Source organism: Anabrus simplex, chromosome 1, assembly GCF_040414725.1.
Source record: "Anabrus simplex isolate iqAnaSimp1 chromosome 1, ASM4041472v1, whole genome shotgun sequence".
Classification (NCBI taxonomy): Eukaryota; Metazoa; Arthropoda; class Insecta; order Orthoptera; family Tettigoniidae; genus Anabrus; species Anabrus simplex.
In genome coordinates, this window is record NC_090265.1 from 888,285,868 (window position 1) to 888,305,420 (window position 19,553).

Genomic DNA, 19,553 nt, shown 5'->3' on the forward strand with positions numbered 1-19,553 from the left:
GAATCAATACAATTAGCCAGATCTCAAAAGGTTTAAAAAAATAGTTTTAAAGGATGTTCACCAGATGAGTTTTGTCAATAAAATGTTAGACTTAGATAGATTTTAGACAAATATGTTTTAACTTAAAGACATAATTTTATTGTTATATGACTTGTAAAATATTATAAGATTTGTCAATCAGGTTTACAAGCATAATTTAATCCAATAGAATAGATTCATGATCTTATATAACCTTAAGTAAATGATATTTGGCTGATGATCCTCACAAAAAAGGAGCAAAACATGTACCATATCAACAACTTAATAAATATGTAAGTTTTTATTACATTTTTATTGTATTGAATAGGCAGTATTTAACAAAATTATAAGAATTTGTATCATAAGTGGTATGTTCTGAGCTGTCAGTGGAGAGATGGCGTGGGAGGACATAAGTAGGCGAATAAGTTTGAGTGGTGTCTTTAAAAGTAGGAAAGATCACAATATGAAGATAAATTTGGAATTCAAGAGGACAAATTGGGGCAAATATTCGTATATAGGAAAGGGAGTTAGGGATTGGAATAACTTACCAAGGGAGATGTTCAATAAATTTCCAATCTCTTTGCAATCAATTCAGAAAAGGCTAGGAAAACAACAGATAAGGAATCTGCCACCTGGGTGACTGGCCTAAATGCAGATCAGTATTGATTGGACCATTTAATTTCAGCATTTTTATACAATCTGATTCCAGCAGAGTCTACATGTCTCAAGGCAATGGTTTTACTCTTGAAAAAATATGAACGATGCTAGGCTCTGTCAAGGGCAAAGGATTGAAGAGGAGGAAGTCCATTTAATTACACAGCCTCATCTAATGCCTTTATTTCCACCTGAGTCTTCATTATGAATATCCTCCTACTATTGATCTTTTCAGACTATATCATCAATCAATGCCACTATTTTCATGTCTCCTACCTCCAGTCAAAAAAGAAGAGATGCAGAATCTACCATTATTTTACTCGCATAGACCAAAATCAATCTAACATTATAGGACCTTAAGACTGTGTACATTATAAAGAGTTAATTGTTTCAGGACTTATTAATTATGTGGAACTATTTTAAAGTTATTTTACAGTTGGTCACAATTTGCAATGGAGTATATAATTTATTTAAAGCTTCCATCATGTGTTCCTGGAAGCTGATCATTTGGTTTATTTGAATTGCAGATTGGGAGTCTATAGGGAAACTGTATCTCTCAAAAATGATTGCATCTAAGAGCAAATATATTTCATTCAGACTTTCTCTATTATCATGCATACTGGCTTTGAAATACCAGGTGGTTCACCAGCCTCTTGCGATTTAGTTTTATACTCCCTGCCATGTTTTCTACAATTCTGAAATACTTTGGTTCCTGTCCCTGAACTGTGGTAATATACCAAGATGTGTGGTTGTGGGCTAAAAACCAGCAGATAACTTGAGCACCACTATTAATTCATTGTGAGTAGCCTGAATGAACCCGTAAAATGAGCACAGATATGAAGAACATTTACCTTACAACAGGAGGTGCACACACAGACCAGGAATAGTTATTGTATAGACTGGAAACTGCACGCTGCATTTCAAGCCTTGCAATGGCTCACTTGCCAGGGGCGCAGTGGGAGTTGTGATAGTGGATGGTGCTCGAAGGTTCGAATCTCATGCAAGTATTCTTAAAACTGATTTTTGCAGCCAGTTGACTGGGATGTGACAAGGTTGCATACTTAATAGTTTTCACAGACAGCTTTGTTTATTTGGCCCTGAAAAGGGCCATTGGTATGGTGGCATATGGTATGGAGCTGGATTGAAAGAGGCTGGGAAACATGTGACAGGATTTCAGTTGCCTATGTCTTTTAACGCAGCACCTGCTTCAACTAACGACCTCTGTGGTCAATACAGAGCTACGCGCGATATTGCAAGGACCGCCTGGCATGTTGCAACATCTCCGGCGTAAGGGATCGGCATGCCTCGGTGATGAGCTGTCTAAGGTGACCAGGATTTCTTGGCTCCTGTGCTTACACCAGTTGTTTTACATGGTCCCACAGAAAAAATCCAGGGGCGTAAGATCAGGCAATCTGACAGGCCAGGGGCAGGTCCTCCCCTACCATTTATCAAGATTCGTCACATGGAGATGGTTCCGGACAACCACCGCTGCATGCGTGTTCAAACCACATCCTGCAGCGGTCAAGGGGTGGCACATGTTCCAAGAACGATGGAAGGTCATCTTAGAGAAACCGCAGATAGTGTTCTCTAGTCAGAGGTCCCTCATAGAAATGGGGACCACTGAGGTGATCATGCACGATGCCACACCATACATTCATGCCCCATAATACCTGAAAAGCTGCCTGTCATACCCAGTGGGGATTATCCATTATGCATAATTATATCGATTAATGGTTCCATTGTTGTGAAACCTCGCTTCGTCCATGAATAAGATGGTCGCTAAAAAGGCAGGATCAGTGTCCACATCCTTTAGGCTCCATTGACAGAACGACACCCGTGCTTTGAAATCGTGACCATGGAGCTCCTTGTATAAGTGAAGATTGTACATATGAAACCGCTGTGTATGGCAATATCTGCATAACAGATGCCCAGCTGATGTTCGTCTCCTGTGCAGTGGGCTGTGTGCTAGTGTGAGCTTTATGCTGCATAGCATCCAACACAACCTCTTCATCGTGAGCAGACATCATGGGATGATCTTGAACAGGCCATGTCCTTTGCAGGGATGCAGGAGCCCACAGATGTCTTTCTACACTCCGAAATGTCATGCCAGTAGGTTGTTGTCTATCCAGATAGCATTATCGATACAGGCGTTGTGCAGGGTATGCATTCTTGTCCAGTTTCTCCATAGATGAATAGCATATCCATATACTAGTCACTGAAATATATCATGAGGCTGTGAATAAGCTTTGTGTTGTGTTGTATTGTGTTGTGTTGTGTTGTGTTGTGTTGTGTTGTGTTGTGTTGTGTTGTGTTGTGTTGTGTTGTGTTGTGTTGTGACTTGACTAGAAGGAGGGAAGTTCGCACATGTTGTTATCATTCCAGTAGAGCACACATTGCCCTACCTGTGGTCTACGAAGCTTGGAACACTTACAACGTAAATTGGTTGCCTGTGTCCTAGCCACAGACCATCACCCTCCTCATCCTCGTCCAACCCAGCTCAATACCCTATGCCATGATACATGATACATACAGCCCATTACAGGCCAAATAAACAAATCTGTCTGTGGAAGCTATCAAGTATGCAACCTTACCACATCCCAGGCAATTGGTGGTAAATAAATAAATATCTTCCGTGGGATTCAAACCTTCGAACACCATCTGCTATCACAACTCTCACCGTACCCCTGCCAAGTGAGGTATTGCGAGGCTTGACATGCAGCACACAGTTTCCAGCCTATACGATACCTGCTCCTTGTCTATGTGTGCACCTCCTATTGTAAGGTACGCATTCTTCATATCTCTGCTTGTTTTATAGGTTTATTTGAGGTACCCATAATTAATTAATAGTGGCGTTCACAATTTCTGCTGTCTTCTAGCCTGTAAACACACATCTCGTTATATTACCTTAGTCGTCCGACTCGTTGGCTGAATGGTCAGCATCCTGGCCTTCGGTTCAGAGGGTCCCGGGTTCGATTCCTGGCTGGGTCGGGGATTTTAACCTTCATTGGTTAATTCCAGTGGCCCGGGGGCTGGGTGTTTGTGCTGTCTCCAACATCCCTGCAACTCACACACCACACATAACACTATCCTCCACCACAATAACACGCAGTTACCTACACATGGCAGATGCCGCCCACCCTCATCGGAGGGTCTGCCTTACAAGGGCTGCACTCAGCTAGAAATAGCCACACGAAATTATATATTACCTTAGTTTAGGGAGAGAGACCAATGTATTTCAGATTTGTAGTAATAGCAGCAGGATACATAAAACTAAATCGCAAGGGGCTGGTGTACCACCCGATATTACCGGTACTGGGCAAGTTGGCCATACAGTTAGGAGTGCGCAGCTGTGAGCTTGCATCCGGGAGATAGTGGGTTCGAACCCCACTGTCGGCAGCCCTGCAGATGGTTTTCCGTGGTTTCTCATTTTCACACCAGGCAAATGCTGGGGCTGTACCTTAATTAAGGTCATGGCTGCTTCCTCCCCATTCCTAGGCCTTTCCTGTTCCATCATCATCATAAGACCTATCTTTGTCGGTATGATGCAAGGCAAATAACAAAACAAAAAAAAACTTAAATTTGTCTGGGGTTAATTTCAAAAGATTGTCATGGGCAAAATAAAACTTCAAAGTGATGTCCTTTATTAATAAAAATTTAACACAATGATTCTTCTATCCAAGAACTTCTAAATAACTGTATTGTTGAAATCTTCAGCGGTGGAAATGTTGTGTTTTTAGTGTAATTGCACTGTGGTCTATGAAGCTTGGAACATGTATGGCGTAGCTAATTGATTGCCTGTGTCCTGTGCAACTTGAGAAGGCTGGAAATGTCCCTGATAGATTGCTTACTGAAGTGGCAACAAATTCTTGCTCCACCCATTCTACAGGTCTCTCGTGGTACTGAAAATATAAAGCCCCTAGCTGCTTTCTCCCATGCTGTTTCCTGAACACTTTTCCACTCTCTTTGGAGTTCTAAAACTCCGTTCAGAATCAGAACTACAGCTGAAGAAGTGAAGATTATATTTAACATTTTTACTGTTTCTGAAATTGTGTTCCCTAGATTACTACTCTGAAAATGAATATAAGGCACTATGTCTTTAAATGGCACCTGTAGTCATCCATGGATTAGTGACAGTGTTCTTTACACCACAAAATGCTATGCATATTATTCACTGGTGAGATGTGGGGCTTATAGGCAGGTGGCTGAGCCTTGAACCCTAGTCCTCGTATCTCCTGGTGCACAGTCATAGTGCTAGCTGCAAAGTTAGTGGCACTGCAGAATTCACAGGTGATGATGCCATGTGATTTTCCCATACTGCATTCTTCAATGCTCAACAATCCCTGTCAGTCAACACACAGGGCTTACAATGGTTTTATTGTGATGATGCCTTCCCATTTCCACTTCACAATCACATCCTCGACAGTCGACTTGGGCAACTTGAGAAGGGTGGAAATGTCCCTGACTGATTGCTTACTGAAGTGGCAACAAATACTTGCTCCACTCATTCTACAGTTCTCTCATAGCACTGAAGAAAATCAAGTCTTCAGCTGCCTTTTACAGTAGCAGCAGCAGTTGTAGTGAGTTCTAGGCTCCAGCTGAAGTGTACAGAGGATACTTGTGATCAGATGCTGTATACAGTATATAACTCAAACATCATATGCCTAAACCTGAGGGTGGGGAAGACCCAGAGTTGGAACATCTTTACATATGAAGTATTCTACCTGGATGTAAAACTTTATCCACCAGTGGATGCTTCTCTAAATAGCGTCCTATAGCAAGTCCGTTTTTCATGTGCTGCTCCATACGCAACGCTAGAGTTTTCAGTCCTCGGTTCACCATAAAACATTCAAAAGGAGAGGGAACTGCTCCTAAACCTGAAAATTGAAATAACATTGTTTACAATTCAGAATTCTGGTATAACAATGCAGGTATGAATAAGACAAGCCAATGTATGCACTTAATCATTACTGAACTTCAACATCTGCATAACGTAAGACTTTTATCACTTTGGCATCATTGACCTGAAATGGTTAAATGTCTTTATTTATAAGATTGTGTACTTAATACCATTATGAGAGATTACTTTTATTATGTTTTATTCATACTATGACTGGAAGATCAGAGAGAGATACTTATGACTGGGATATAACCCATACAGTAGAGAGTATTCAGTAGAGACCTCCAAATCTACCATACAAGATTAAGGTTTAACTTCTTTTTGCATCCAAAGTATACAGGAGCTATTTTTAGTTCGAAGCTTGACTAAATGCATAAAATATCTTCAGTTGTACTAGCTGGGCTGAATGGCTCAAACGGTTGAGGCGCTGGCCTTTTGACCCCAATTTGGCAGGTTAGATCCTGGCTCAGTCCAGTGGTACCTGAAGGTACTCAAATATGTCAGTCTCGTGTCGATAGATTTACTGGCACATAAAAGTACTCCTGGAGGACAAAATTCCGGCACCTCGGCATCTCCAAAAAATCATCAAAAGTAGTTAGTGGGACATAAAAACAGTAATATTATTATTATTATTATCATTCAGTCATAGAATGGGATGCCATATTAAAGTACACTGACATTCCGAAGATCATGGAACAACAGTATTGATTGAAGGTAATAGTCAATGGCGCCACCGTACTGTGACGATGTGGAAGTGCCCAAACATGTATCAGATGTGATTTGACATCTCAGGAGCGAATGTAAACACCATCTGTGCTGGTCATGGTAAGGTGACGTAAATTACATCTTTCAAACTGGGCATGATTGTGGAGGCCAGATGGTTGGAACATTCTATTGTCAAAGTTTAAATTTAAGAATTTCATTTTTAAGTCTGTATTGAACCGAGAATAATAGATCAGTAAAATTAAAAATCCACCTTTTTAATTTAGTATTTATTAAACTAATGGTTCATGTTTGTGGGTTACTGTAGTCACGTCCTAGTTCGTGAACCATGGGCAACGGCTGAGTGGCCTAGTAAGTGGTCCTGAGAGTCGGGATACCAGTTGCTATGGAATGGGAGTGGGCATCTCGTGGCCCTCCTTGTGCTCAGGCGGCTAGGACTATACAATTCACCGGTAGTCCATAACCCGTTAGAGGAGAGATCCTCACTTGGACTATGTGCAAGTAGGGCAGCATCCTGCTTCATGAATTAACCGAGCTCAGAACACTTTAAGCAAGCATCGGACCTAGGGGAGTAATGGAGTCCCACTCCCATTTGACAGGCGAGGGACTCCTTGGAAACAACTTGGCGAACGAAATGGAATTCGATGGGGAGCTATCAATATTAATGGGGCTTATGGAAGAAAGAAGGTAGAACTGGCTGAGTCAGCAAAGAGGATGCATCTGGATGTGCTAGGAGTAAGAGATAATGAGGAAGAGATAGGAGATTATAAAGTGTACTTGACGGGTGTTAGAAAGGGAAGGGCAGAGTCTGGGGTAGGGCTCTTTATCAGGAATACCATTGCACGCAACACAGTTTCTGTTAGGCACGTAAATGAGCGAATGATGTGGGTAGATTTGTCAGTGGGAGGAATTAGGACAAGAATTGTGTCCGTGTATTCACCACGTGAGGGTGCAGATGAGGATGAAGTTGACAAGTTTTATGAAGCATTGAGTGACATCGTGGTCAGGGTGAACAGCAAGGATAGAATAGTGCTAATGGGCGATTTCAATGCAAGAGTTGGGAATAGAACTGAAGGATACGAAAGGGTGATTGGTAAATTGGGGAAGATATGGAAACTAATGGGAATGGGAAGCGTTTGCTGGACTTCTGTGCTAGTATGGGTTTAGCTGTTACGAATACATTCTTCAAGCATAAGGCTATTCACCGCTACACATGGGAGGCTAGGGGCACCAGATCCATAATAGACTATATCTTAACAGACTTTGAATTCAGAAAATCTGTTAGGAATGTACGAGTTTTTCGTGGATTTTTCGATGATACAGACCACTATCTGATCTGTAGTGAACTAAGTATCTCTAGGCCTAGGATAGAGAAAATGAAATCTGTCTGCAAACGAATAAGAGTAGAAAATCTCCAGGACAAGGAAATTAGACAGAAGTACATGGATATGATTAGTGAGAAGTTTCGAACAGTAGACAGTAAGCAGGTTCAGGATATAGAAAGTGAATGGGTGGCATACAGGGATGCTGTAGTAGAAACAGCAAGGGAATGCCTAGGAACAACTGTGTGTAAAGATGGGAAAAGGCGACTATCTTGGTGGAATGATGAAGTGAGAGCAGCCTGTAAATGTAATAAGAAGGCTTATCAGAAATGGCTCCAAACAAGGGCCGAGGCAGACAGGGATTTGTACATAGATGAAAGAAACAGAGCGAAACAAATAGTTGTTGAATCCAAAAAGAAGTCATGGGAAGATTTTGGTAATAACCTGGAAAGGCTAGGTCAAGCAGCAGGGAAACCTTTCTGGACAGTAATGAAGAATCTTAGGAAGGGAGGGAAATAGGAAATGAACAGTGTTTTGAGTAATTCAGGTGAACTCATAATAGATCCCAGGGAATCACTGGAGAGGTGGAGGGAATATTTTGAACATCTTCTCAATGTAAAAGGAAATCATCCTGGTGGTGTTGCAAACAGCCAAGCTCATGGGGAGGAGGAAAAGGATGTTGGTGAAATTATGCTTGAGGAAGTGGAAAGGATAGTAAATAAACTCCATTGTCATAAGGCAGCAGGAATAGATGAAATAAGACCTGAAATGGTTAAGTATAGTGGGAAGGCAGGGATGAAATGGCTTCATAGAGTAGTAAAATTAGCGTGGAGTGTTGGTAAGGTACCTTCAGATTGGACAAAAGCAGTAACTGCACCTATCTATAAGCAAGGGAACAGGAAGGATTGCAACAACTATCGAGGTATCTCATTGATTAGTATACCAGGCAAAGTATTCACTGGCATCTTGGAAGGGAGGGTGCGATCAGTCGTTGAGAGGAAGTTGGATGAAAACCAGTGTGGTTTCAGACCACAGAGAGGCTGTCAGGATCAGATTTTCAGTATGCGCCACTTAATTGAAAAATGCTACGAGAGGAATAGGCAGTTGTGTTTATGTTTCATAGATCTAGAGAAAGCATATGACAGGGTACCGAGGGAAAAGATGTTCGCCATACTGGGGGACTATGGAATTAAAGGTAGATTATTAAAATCAATCAAAGGCATTTATGTTGACAATTGGGCTTCAGTGAGAATTGATGGTAGAATGAGTTCTTGGTTCAGGGTACTTACAGGAGTTAGACAAGGCTGTAATCATTCACCTTTGCTGTTCGTAGTTTACATGGATCATCTGCTGAAAGGTATAAAATGGCAGGAAGGGATTCAGTTAGGTGGAAATGTAGTAAGCAGTTTGGCCTATGCTGACGACTTGGTCGTAACGGCAGACTGTGCCGAAAGCCTGCAATCTAATATCTTGGAACTTGAAAATAGGTGCAATGAGTATGGTATGAAAATTAGCCTCTCGAAGACTAAATTGATGTCAGTAGGTAAGAAATTCAACAGAATTGAATGTCAGATTGATGATACAAAGCTAGAACAGGTCGATAATTTCAAGTATTTAGGTTGTGTGTTCTCCCAGGATGGTAATATAGTAAGTGAGATTGAATCAAGGTGTAGTAAAGCTAATGCAGTGAGCTCACAGTTGTGATCAGCAGTATTCTGTAAGAAGGAAGTCCGCTCCCAGACGAAACTATCTTTTCATCGGTCTGTTTTCAGACCAACTTTGCTTTACGGGAGCGAAAGCTGGGTGGACTCAGGATATCTTATTCATAAGTTAGAAGTAACAGACATGAAAGTAGCAAGAATGATTGTTGGTACAAACAGGTGGGAACAATGGCAGGAGGGTACTCGAAATGAGGAGATAAAGGCTAATTTAGGAATGAACTTGATGGATGAAGCTGTACACATAAACCGGCTTCGGTGGTGGGGTCATGTGAGGTGAATGGAGGAGGATAGGTTACCTAGGAGAATAATGGATTCTGTTATGGAGGGTAAGAGAAGTAGAGGGAGACCAAGACGACGGTGGTTAGACTCGGTTTCTAACAATTTAAAGATAAGAGGTATAGAACTAAAGGAAGCCACAACACTAGTTGCAAATCGAGGATTGTGGCGACGTTTAGTAAATTCTCAGAGGCTTGCAGACTGAAAGCTGAAGGGCATAACAGTCTATAATGATAATGTATGTATGTATGTATGTATGTTTATTAAACTAAATAATAGTATAATAATAATAAATGTATTGAAAAGGTGGATTTTTAATTTTACTTATCTATTGTCAATGTTTTGTGGACATACACGTGGCTCATTCATGGAAGTCCTTACCACCAACAGTGAACAGTGAAGTGGCTGAACTCAGATGCTTAATAATTGCGATTGACGGTGTCTGGTTAGAATTGTCCGTGATATCAGGCAATCCACCCTGTCTCAAATCACATCCACATTCAATACAGGAGGTACCGATACCAGATGCATGTCCCGCAGGTCAGTACAGCATTTTTTAACATTGGTGGCATATGGGAGCAGAAGACCTACCAGAGTGCCCTTGTTAACACCACAACACCAGGCACTGCGTCTCACCTGGCCGCGTGAAGTTGCTAATTGTAAGGTCCATTCACATTCAAGACCCTGCACCTACAAATAACATGAAGCTGTGGGTAGTTATCCAAAAGACATGGGTCAAAATCTCTCCACAGATGTTTCTTCCACTTGTGGAATCAATGCCACAATGAACTACTGTACTTGGCTGAGCTAGAGGAGGGTGTACATGATACTAGACTCCTATCCCTTGACTTTTGGCATGTCATTGTGTGTGGAACAACCAGTACTGCTAATATGATGGTAAGTTAGTGCACACCACACTGGAAAAAGAATTGACTAATTTGGAAATGTATGCATAAATGAAATGGGACTCTGTGTGGGTATGTAACAGTTTTTAAAGTTTTAAAATCACAAATATCTATCAAACCTTCATTTGTTCTTTCAAATCTCAAACTCATTATACCACCAGAGTTCTTTTAAAAAACATGTCTACATTATAATATCTAGAAACATGGATTCCCCCCACCTTCAAAATTCAACCATCTTAATTATTCTGAACTAAAATCTTGGGAACATGATTATGATAATGACAATGATTGTTTTACAGGATTATATCTATATCATCACCTCTTGGGAACATGAAGGTTTTTTTTTTTTTTGCTTTACGTCGCACCGACACAGATAGGTCTTATAGCAATGATAGGACAGGAAAGGCCTAGGAATGGAAGGAAGGGGCCATGGCCTTAGCATTTGCCTGGTGTGAAAATGGGAAACCACGGAAAACCATCTTTAGGGCTGCTGACAGTGGGGTTTGAACCCACTATCTCCCAGATGTGAGATCAGAGCTGCACACTCCTAACCACACGGCAAAGGTAGAACTGGCAATCAGAGGCCAAGATTTTCTTAGATGTAGACCTATAAAATTTTATACCAGTAAAGAATGCTATGGATATCTGTCTATGAACCAATGAACAAAAATGTTACTCTTCAAAAATGGGTACTAAAGCTTTTATTGTAACTAGAAAGAACATGGTCATATATACCGCTTGTGGAAATTCTTCTAATCAGTTCTAAAATACATACCCTTAACACTTTACATTAATATGAAATACTGTATACTTATACAGCATATCACAGAGCACCAGCATTCTCATTTAGCAAATGCATTAAAATCTCATGTCCTAGAAGATATTGCACAAAGTTTTTTTCTAACAACAATGATGGCAACAAATTCAGACATTCATGTTCTGGGAGTCAGTTGCTGATGATGGATGACAGACAATGGTATGATGGTCTGTCCGTTAACTTATCAGCCCAGAGGCTATTTAGTTACAGGGAAACCGCAACAACCAATGGCAGCGCCAAGATGAGGAGTGAGGTAGTTTGTCATTGCTTTCCTCATTGGGTCAGAAAGTGCTATGCGATACGACTTACCCTATGAGCAACACCTTTCATTTTACAATGGCGAAAAATGAAAGTATCCTCCTATTCAATACATCATATAATCCGTCATTAGACGGAGTAAACAAGTTCAGACATGTTTCGGCTCGTTTGAGCCATCTTCAGTGAAAAAATTAGGGGGGTTGGAATAATTTACATAATATGAGTTGAAAAAATGCTAAAAAACATAATGAAAGCGCAAATGAAAAACAAACAAAAGAGAGCCTAGACGGAAACAAAATAGCATAAATATACAATATTTACATCAAAATGCAGAGCAAAAAACAACTTATTGCGAACAAAAATTCAGTGAAACAGGTGTTAATTTGAAATAATAATTGATACTAAAAACTGCGTTAACCTAAGAAACAAGGGAATGAGAAAACAAATGATGCAAGTGGAAATGAATAATAGTAGCACATGGTGAGGTTGTGGACCTCATGTTTACAAATTATCAGTTTATAAAAACGACAAAACAGTTTGAAATCGCTGTCAAAATCCTAGTGGAAACCCATCACATAAAATTGGTCAGGAGGAGAGCGGGAGCAAACATTTTGAGAGAAACCAAGCCTGAATTAACCTGCAGGCGAAAAGCCTGTGATAAGGAGAAAAAGCACCTTAAACTTAAGGCTTCAGAAATAGCAGCATTCTTAATATCTTCTCAATCTAGCGGTCCCTTTCTTCATTATTGTTTCATAATGTTGGCTGGTGTTTTGCCTTATTATAGAGGGGTCGGAAGGGCCGCATATAAAAATATGAGAAGCTGTGTTAGGTAGAAGACAGATGCATAGTAAATTGTAGTAATCTAGTGGAAACCATCAATGAAGTTCTAATCTGTAATGGAAAAAATGAGGTTGTATGAGAAACATGGGCCACTAGAGAGGACAACCACCTACTGCACACCGTAAGTTTAAGCTTTCTTCACAACCTTTCCACACTTTTTACTTATCAACCCATGTTTCTCATACAACCTCATTTTTTCCATTACAGATTAGAACTTCATTGATGGTTTCCACTAGATTACTACAATTTACTATGCATCTGTCTTCTACCTAACACAGCTTCTCATATTTTTATATGCGGCCCTTCCGACCCCTCTATAATAAGGCAAAACACCAGCCAACATTATGAAACAATAATGAAGAAAGGGACCGCTAGATTGAGAAGATATTAAGAATGCTGCTATTTCTGAAGCCTTAAGTTTAAGGTGCTTTTTCTCCTTATCACAGGCTTTTCGCCTGCAGGTTAATTCAGGCTTGGTTTCTCTCAAAATGTTTGCTCCCGCTCTCCTCCTGACCAATTTTATGTGATGGGTTTCCACTAGGATTTTGACAGCGATTTCAAACTGTTTTGTCGTTTTTATAAACTGATAATTTGTAAACATGAGGTCCACAACCTCACCATGTGCTACTATTATTCATTTCCACTTGCATCATTTGTTTTCTCATTCCCTTGTTTCTTAGGTTAACGCAGTTTTTAGTATCAATTATTATTTCAAATTAACACCTGTTTCACTGAATTTTGTTCGCAATAAGTTGTTTTTTGCTCTGCATTTTGATGTAAATATTGTATATTTATGCTATTTTGTTTCCGTCTAGGCTCTCTTTTGTTTGTTTTTTCATTTGCGCTTTCATTATGTTTTTTAGCATTTTTTCAACTCATATTATGTAAATTATTCCAACCCCCCTAATTTTTTCACTGAAGATGGCTCAAACGAGCCGAAACATGTCTGAACTTGTTTACTCCGTCTAATGACGGATTATATGATGTATTGAATAGGAGGATACTTTCATTTTTCGCCATTGTAAAGTGAAAACCGTCAATACGGAATGATTCTAATATCTTGTAATAATAACACCTTTCATAACAATCAGACACACTATTTGTGCACTGAATGTCATTACTCAGCACCACCCATACCCTCGCAGCTTCCATATTGTCACAGCCATTGTTGAGACTGGGACTTCGGTGGAAGCTACACTTTGTTCTGGCCTGTGCCAAGTGACAGGTGCAAAAGGACTGCATCTATCGAGAAATGGCAACAAGTGGGGTATGATGGCAAATGGGATGAAAAGTTAGGTTGTAAGTTTCACCAATACTAAAATTCCTCTCAGATTGTATTACTGTGTTGATGGGGTGAAAGTACCTCATGGGGATCACTGTAAGTACTGTACCTAGGTATGAATATAAGGGATCTTCCTTGGGTTAATCACATTAACGAGGTAGTACATAAAGGTTACAGAATTCTTTGTATGGTTAGGAGAGTATTTAGTGGTTAAAGTAAGGATGTAAAGGAGAGGGCATGTAAATCTCTGGTAAGACCCCAACTAGAGTATGATTCCAGTGTATGGGACCCACACAAAAGAGTAGTGCTACAAAAATGTTTCTAACTTTGGACTGGGAATACTTAGGAGTAAGGAGACGAGCTGCTCAATTAAGTGGGATTTTCCAAACTATCGCTAGAGAAATAACATGGACTGGCATTAGTAGACGAATATATGGAACAAGTGGCTGCAGGGTTGGGTCATGAAGCTATCAGCTTGCATTCAGGGGATAGTGGGTTTGAACCCCATTCTCCACAACCCTGAAGATGGTTTTCTGTGGTTTCCCATTTTTACACCAAGCACATGCTGGGTCTGTACCTTATTCAAGGCCATGGTCGCTTCCTTCCCACTATGAGACCTATCTGTGTTGGTGTGATGTAAAGCAAATAGCTTTTTAAAAAATTTAAAGTTGGAATTCATGAGAACAAATTGGGGCAAATATTCATCTATAGGAAGGGGAACTTGGGAATGGAATAATTTACAAAGGGAAATGTTCAATAAGTTTCCAAGTTCGTTGATATCATTTAAGAAAAAGCAAGGTAAACAGCTGATAGAGAATCCATCACCTCGGTGACAGTCCTAAGTGCAGATTGATTGACTGATTGATTGATTCATTGATTGACTGACTGATTGAATACCAATAAATTAACTGGTTTATCTAAACTTCTCTTTCTGGTTTTTCTATTTTGTCTTTGCATCAAACCATTTCATCTTCTGTGTTTATGTTTTGTTTAATTTCATCCAGTCTCTATGCTCCCTTAGTTTCCTTTCAACTTCTATGGGTCTTCACCTACTTCTTTCTTCTAGTGGATCTGTTTTATTTTTAGTTTTTCCACATAAATTCATTCAGTGCATCCAAAGTATGACAGTTGGCTCTTCCTGATGTATTTTCTCAGGAGATCTCCTAATTCTTCTCTTATCCTTCCATTCCTGATGTTATCCCCTCTTGTTCTATTCAGAGTCTTCTTTTGATATTTCTTCATCTGTTATCCTGTTCTCATGTTCATTGAGTATTGGCCAGTTTTCACATTCATATGTAATGAGGGCATGAAAACATTTCTGAAGGACTGATATTTTGTATTCTAATATTATATTGCACAATTACTAATAGACTCTCTTCACTTTTTTGATCCTGTAGCTACCTTGGTGGGTCACAGGCTCATGGTCCCAAGGTGGTGGTTTCCATTCAGGTTGAGGTAGCTGAAGATTATATTCAAGTCAAAGATAGAATGCTAAGGAGAAAAATAGATAGTCACATAGGAAAATGTAAAAGGACAAGGGGTTAGCCTTGTAGTAGAGGGACAGTATGGCTGCCTGCTACCCAGAGGTCCCAGGTTTGATTCCTGTCCAGTCCAGGGATATTAATTCTGGACTGAGGGCTGGAGTAGGTTACACAGCCTTTTGAGAACAACTGAATAGCTCTCTAATATGAGAGGCAGAACATCCAGTCACAGAAGCCAAGAAATACAACTAAGGTTGTGGTCAAGCCGACAATGTGACATTCTAGTATCTGCAAGCCATTTGGCTAGGCAACAGTCATCTTGGCAGGATGGATTTTTGTGCTATGGGTTAAAAATAAAAGGACAAAGGAAAAATCTAAATCTTTATCCAGTATTGTCTTAATTTACAAGACGAATCTCTCTTCTATGGCAGAAGCAAGGTGGTGATTTGGGTGGTGATAAGGAAGATAACAAAGCCAAGATGCAACAACTGAAGAGGGATATGGATTTCATTAGAGACTGGAATTCAACCAAAGCAAGAGATGATTTCAGGGAAAGAATTATCTCTGGCGATAGTAAGACATATTATGAGAATACTAGATAAGTAAATTTGAAAGATGCATAGTTATTTGCAATAGGTGAAATTCAGAATTGTTTTCAGGTATAGAGTAGTTTAGAGCATTAGAAATCTGAAATTATGTTTCAATAAAAGTCTCAACCAGAGTGGAAACAATGTAGCAAAATAAAAGAACTATGTCAGAGAGAATACTGTTAAAAAAAATCATAAAGAAAAATTTGCTTTTGCACGTTCCCTTGTACCAGTATATTATTAATTCATGACAATGAACAGTCTGATTTCCAACAGAGTGTACAATATTTCCATCTGATATTTCAAGTTTGCAATATTATATTAGATTTGGCTAAATATCAACTTACTATTTTGAAGGAACTTGAGCCTCTCATGAAGTTCATTGCTGTTCATCACCAACGCACCCATAAGAACGTCTGTGTGACCATTCAAATACTTGGTGAGTGAATAGAAGACAATATCAGCTCCTAGCATCAGTGGACGCTATAACAAAAAGAAATCAATTATCAGTTTATGAAAGTACTTTATTTATCTCAGTCACAATTATGGTATACTTAACATATAACAATTCTTATAAAACAAAGCCTATCATTAAAATGATGAGTATTAAGGGAGATTTACTTTTACAGTAGTAACAATCCTGAAATTGAAGTTTTCAAAAAATAGCACATAATAAATAACCATAAGAAGATATTAGGTTGTCAGATAATTTTGCTTGATTTATCCAACATATTAATTGTCACTGATATAGTCTCTCATGTCTGACACCTTGGCTGATGGTCAGTGTAGTGGTCTTCGGTTCAGAGTGACCCAGGTTTCATTACTGGCTGAGCTGGAGATTTTAAGTTCATCTTAAACATTTTGTCATCTACATACAGCACACCACACTCCCAACTACCATCTAAACATGCAAAGTAAATACGTCCCTCCCCATAGGGGTAGCACTAGAAAGAGTATCTGACTGTAAAACAGGGCTAAATCCATGTAAATTGTCGACCCCAAGTAACTGGGCAAAGATGTGGAAGAAGATGTAGTCTCCTTCCTGTTAACAGCTGCTTGCTGGATGTTCTGCAACTGTGCCAAAGCCTTTATGTTAGAAATCACTGGGCCATGACAAGACAAACTCATCAAGCTACATTTTCAGCTCCAGATTGGTGTTGATTGAAGCATCTTCAAGATGAGTGACCAGAACAGGTGAGGAAAATAAGATTTTCCTATCAAGCTCCCAAATAATTCAAATGTACTTTCAACTTACTAGGCCATGTTAATTACATCCATGCCAAAGATATGTCGAGTACAGAACAAAACTGGCCAACCAGACACTAGTGGGATCTGAACCCACAACCTTCTGATTTCACATCAGATGCTCCACCAGCCCACCATAGCTGAACTGACAAAACATCCAACACAAAATCGAAACGCTGTGGGTTCGGATCTCACTGGTGTCCAGTTGCCCGTTTTTGTTCTGCGCTTGACAACTCTTCACCAGGCACTAGATGTACTGAGAACAACCTAATAAGTTGAAAGTATATTTCAAGTACATTATTCATTATTGAACAGTATTTTTGGTCAGATAATAATAAATGTTAAGTCTGACCAGGTTAACCTGCTACGGTAATAGAGTAGACACAGCCAGCAACTCAACGCCAAGTGTTGGGCAGCGGAAAATAACCTGACACCCTGAGACGGCTTCAGGCAGAGGAGCTACCTCAGGTGTGTGATGGCCCTCAACATAGGAAATGACATTGAAACTCATTAGGATAGGGTAGACAGGACTCCTTAGCTGTAGTGAAAGCAGTCTCTTAAAGGGAAGGAAAACCCCAACATAAAAATCTGGGGAAAGAATCACTCTGCACTACACAAAACCTTTTAGTCTAGGAACATGGAATGTAACTGGATTTTATTCTGGGAAACTTGATATTGCAAAACGTGAGCGGTTAAGAACTGATATATTGAGTATCAGTGAAACACACTGGACTGTCAATGGTTTCTTCACATCTGGAGATCTCACAATATACTATTCTGGTAATGAACACCATTTGAAAATGCAGAGTGGGCTTTGTGGTGAATAAAAACTTGTCAGAGCTGTTGAAAATTTTTGGATTTTCAAGGTCCATTCTGATCAAAGGAAAAGCCTACAATTCTCCAAATATATGCCCCGACAGCTGATGCATCGGAGGATGATGTAGAGGAATTCTATGGTGAACTTCAAGAAGCATTAAGTCTAATACCTAAAAGGAATATTATATATATTATTGGTGATTTCAACTCTAAAGTAGGTAGTAACGCAGAACCTGACATTGCTGGAGGATTCAGTCTTGGAGAGAGAAATGATGTAGGCGGGAGACTTATTCAATTCTGCCAGGAGCATAGACTAAGTATTACCACTACTTGGTTCAGACATCCCAAACGCCATCTTTACACCTGGTTGTCTCCGAGTAGAGAGTACAGAAATCAGATTGATTACATCCTATGTCAGAAGAAATAGCAGAGCTCAGTCTTGGCAGTGAAAATCTATCCTGGTGCTGACTGTGGATCCAGTCACCAGTTTCTGATGGTCACAATTAAACTAAAATTCTGCAACATCAAAATAATGAAAATTAAAGAAATTTGATGTAGAAAAAATCAGCTCCACCTATGCAGTTGAACTACAAAACAAGTTTGATTTATTGTCAAATGAAGCGAGGCAACCAGATGAACTGTGGAAGGAAATCAAGACAGCCATATCTGAAGCTGCCTCATTGTGCATCTCATATTAGAAACTTTCAGAGTTAGCCAAATGGATTTCTGAAGCCACAATCAACATCGCAGAAGAAAGGCCAAACGTACAGGAAACAGAGAAGGGTTCAAACAGCTAAATGCAGTATTTCAGAGAGAGGCCAGAAGAGACAAAGAAAAGTATTGGAACCAACAGTGTTTAGCAATAGAAGAAGAACATAAGGAAAGCTTCACTAGACATCTGTATGTTCATTACAGGAGGATTAGAAATGCATTTACTCATAAAGTAGCTATACAAGGAAACACTGCCTAAGAATATGAGACCGCTGGAAGGCATATACAGCACAGTTATAAGATAGTGACCTACCTAATCAACAGCCTTAACTGGAACTGGAACCTGATATCCTTGAAGAAGAAGTCATATGGGCAATGAAACAACAAGTCAATCACAAAGCACCAGACATTGATGGAATTCCTGCAGAATTATTGAAGCCAGTACCGACAACATTGTGTCAACTAATCTGGAAAACCAGTGAATGGAGAAGGAAAAGGAAACAATCATCGTGTTCATACCCATTCCAAAGAAAGGCGACTCTAAAGATTGTTCCAACTATCGTACAATTACTCTTATGCCTCATGTCAGTACAATTCTCCTGAAAACCATACAGAAACATTTGGCAACAATAATTATTGACAGGGAAATGCCAGAATTACAAGCTGGTTTCTGAAAAGGCTGAGGTATAAGAGACCGTATTGCAAACCTTCAATTGATAATGGAGAAAGCCAGATAATATCAGAAAGATGTGCTTCATCGATTACTCAAAAGCCTTCAATGTAACTGAACATGAAAAGCTAGAAAGAAATGGAAACACCAGCACACCTGACAGTATGCATCAGGTAACTTTACACCAATCAAGAAGTAACTGTTAGAACACAATATGGGGACATGGATTGGTTCAACATCCGAAAAGGAACACGTCAAGGTTCTATCTTATCGCCTTCACTTTAAAAAAATACATATACACAGAAGCTGCCATGAGGAAGGCTGGTCTGG

General features: G+C 39.7%; 1 protein-coding gene across 2 annotated transcripts in view; it reads right to left on the reverse strand.

Annotated features, from left to right (window-relative positions):
- Cth (Cystathionine gamma-lyase) overlaps positions 1-19,553 on the reverse strand; it is a 664,174-nt gene that overhangs the window by 565,302 nt on the left and 79,319 nt on the right. For both annotated transcript variants that reach the window (XM_068225275.1, XM_067136552.2), the window contains 2 exons: positions 16,129-16,264; positions 5,394-5,546 (listed from right to left, as the gene is read on the reverse strand). In XM_068225275.1, coding sequence (XP_068081376.1) covers positions 5,394-5,546; positions 16,129-16,264 — 289 coding nt within the window. The remainder of the gene's footprint in view (positions 1-5,393; positions 5,547-16,128; positions 16,265-19,553) is intronic.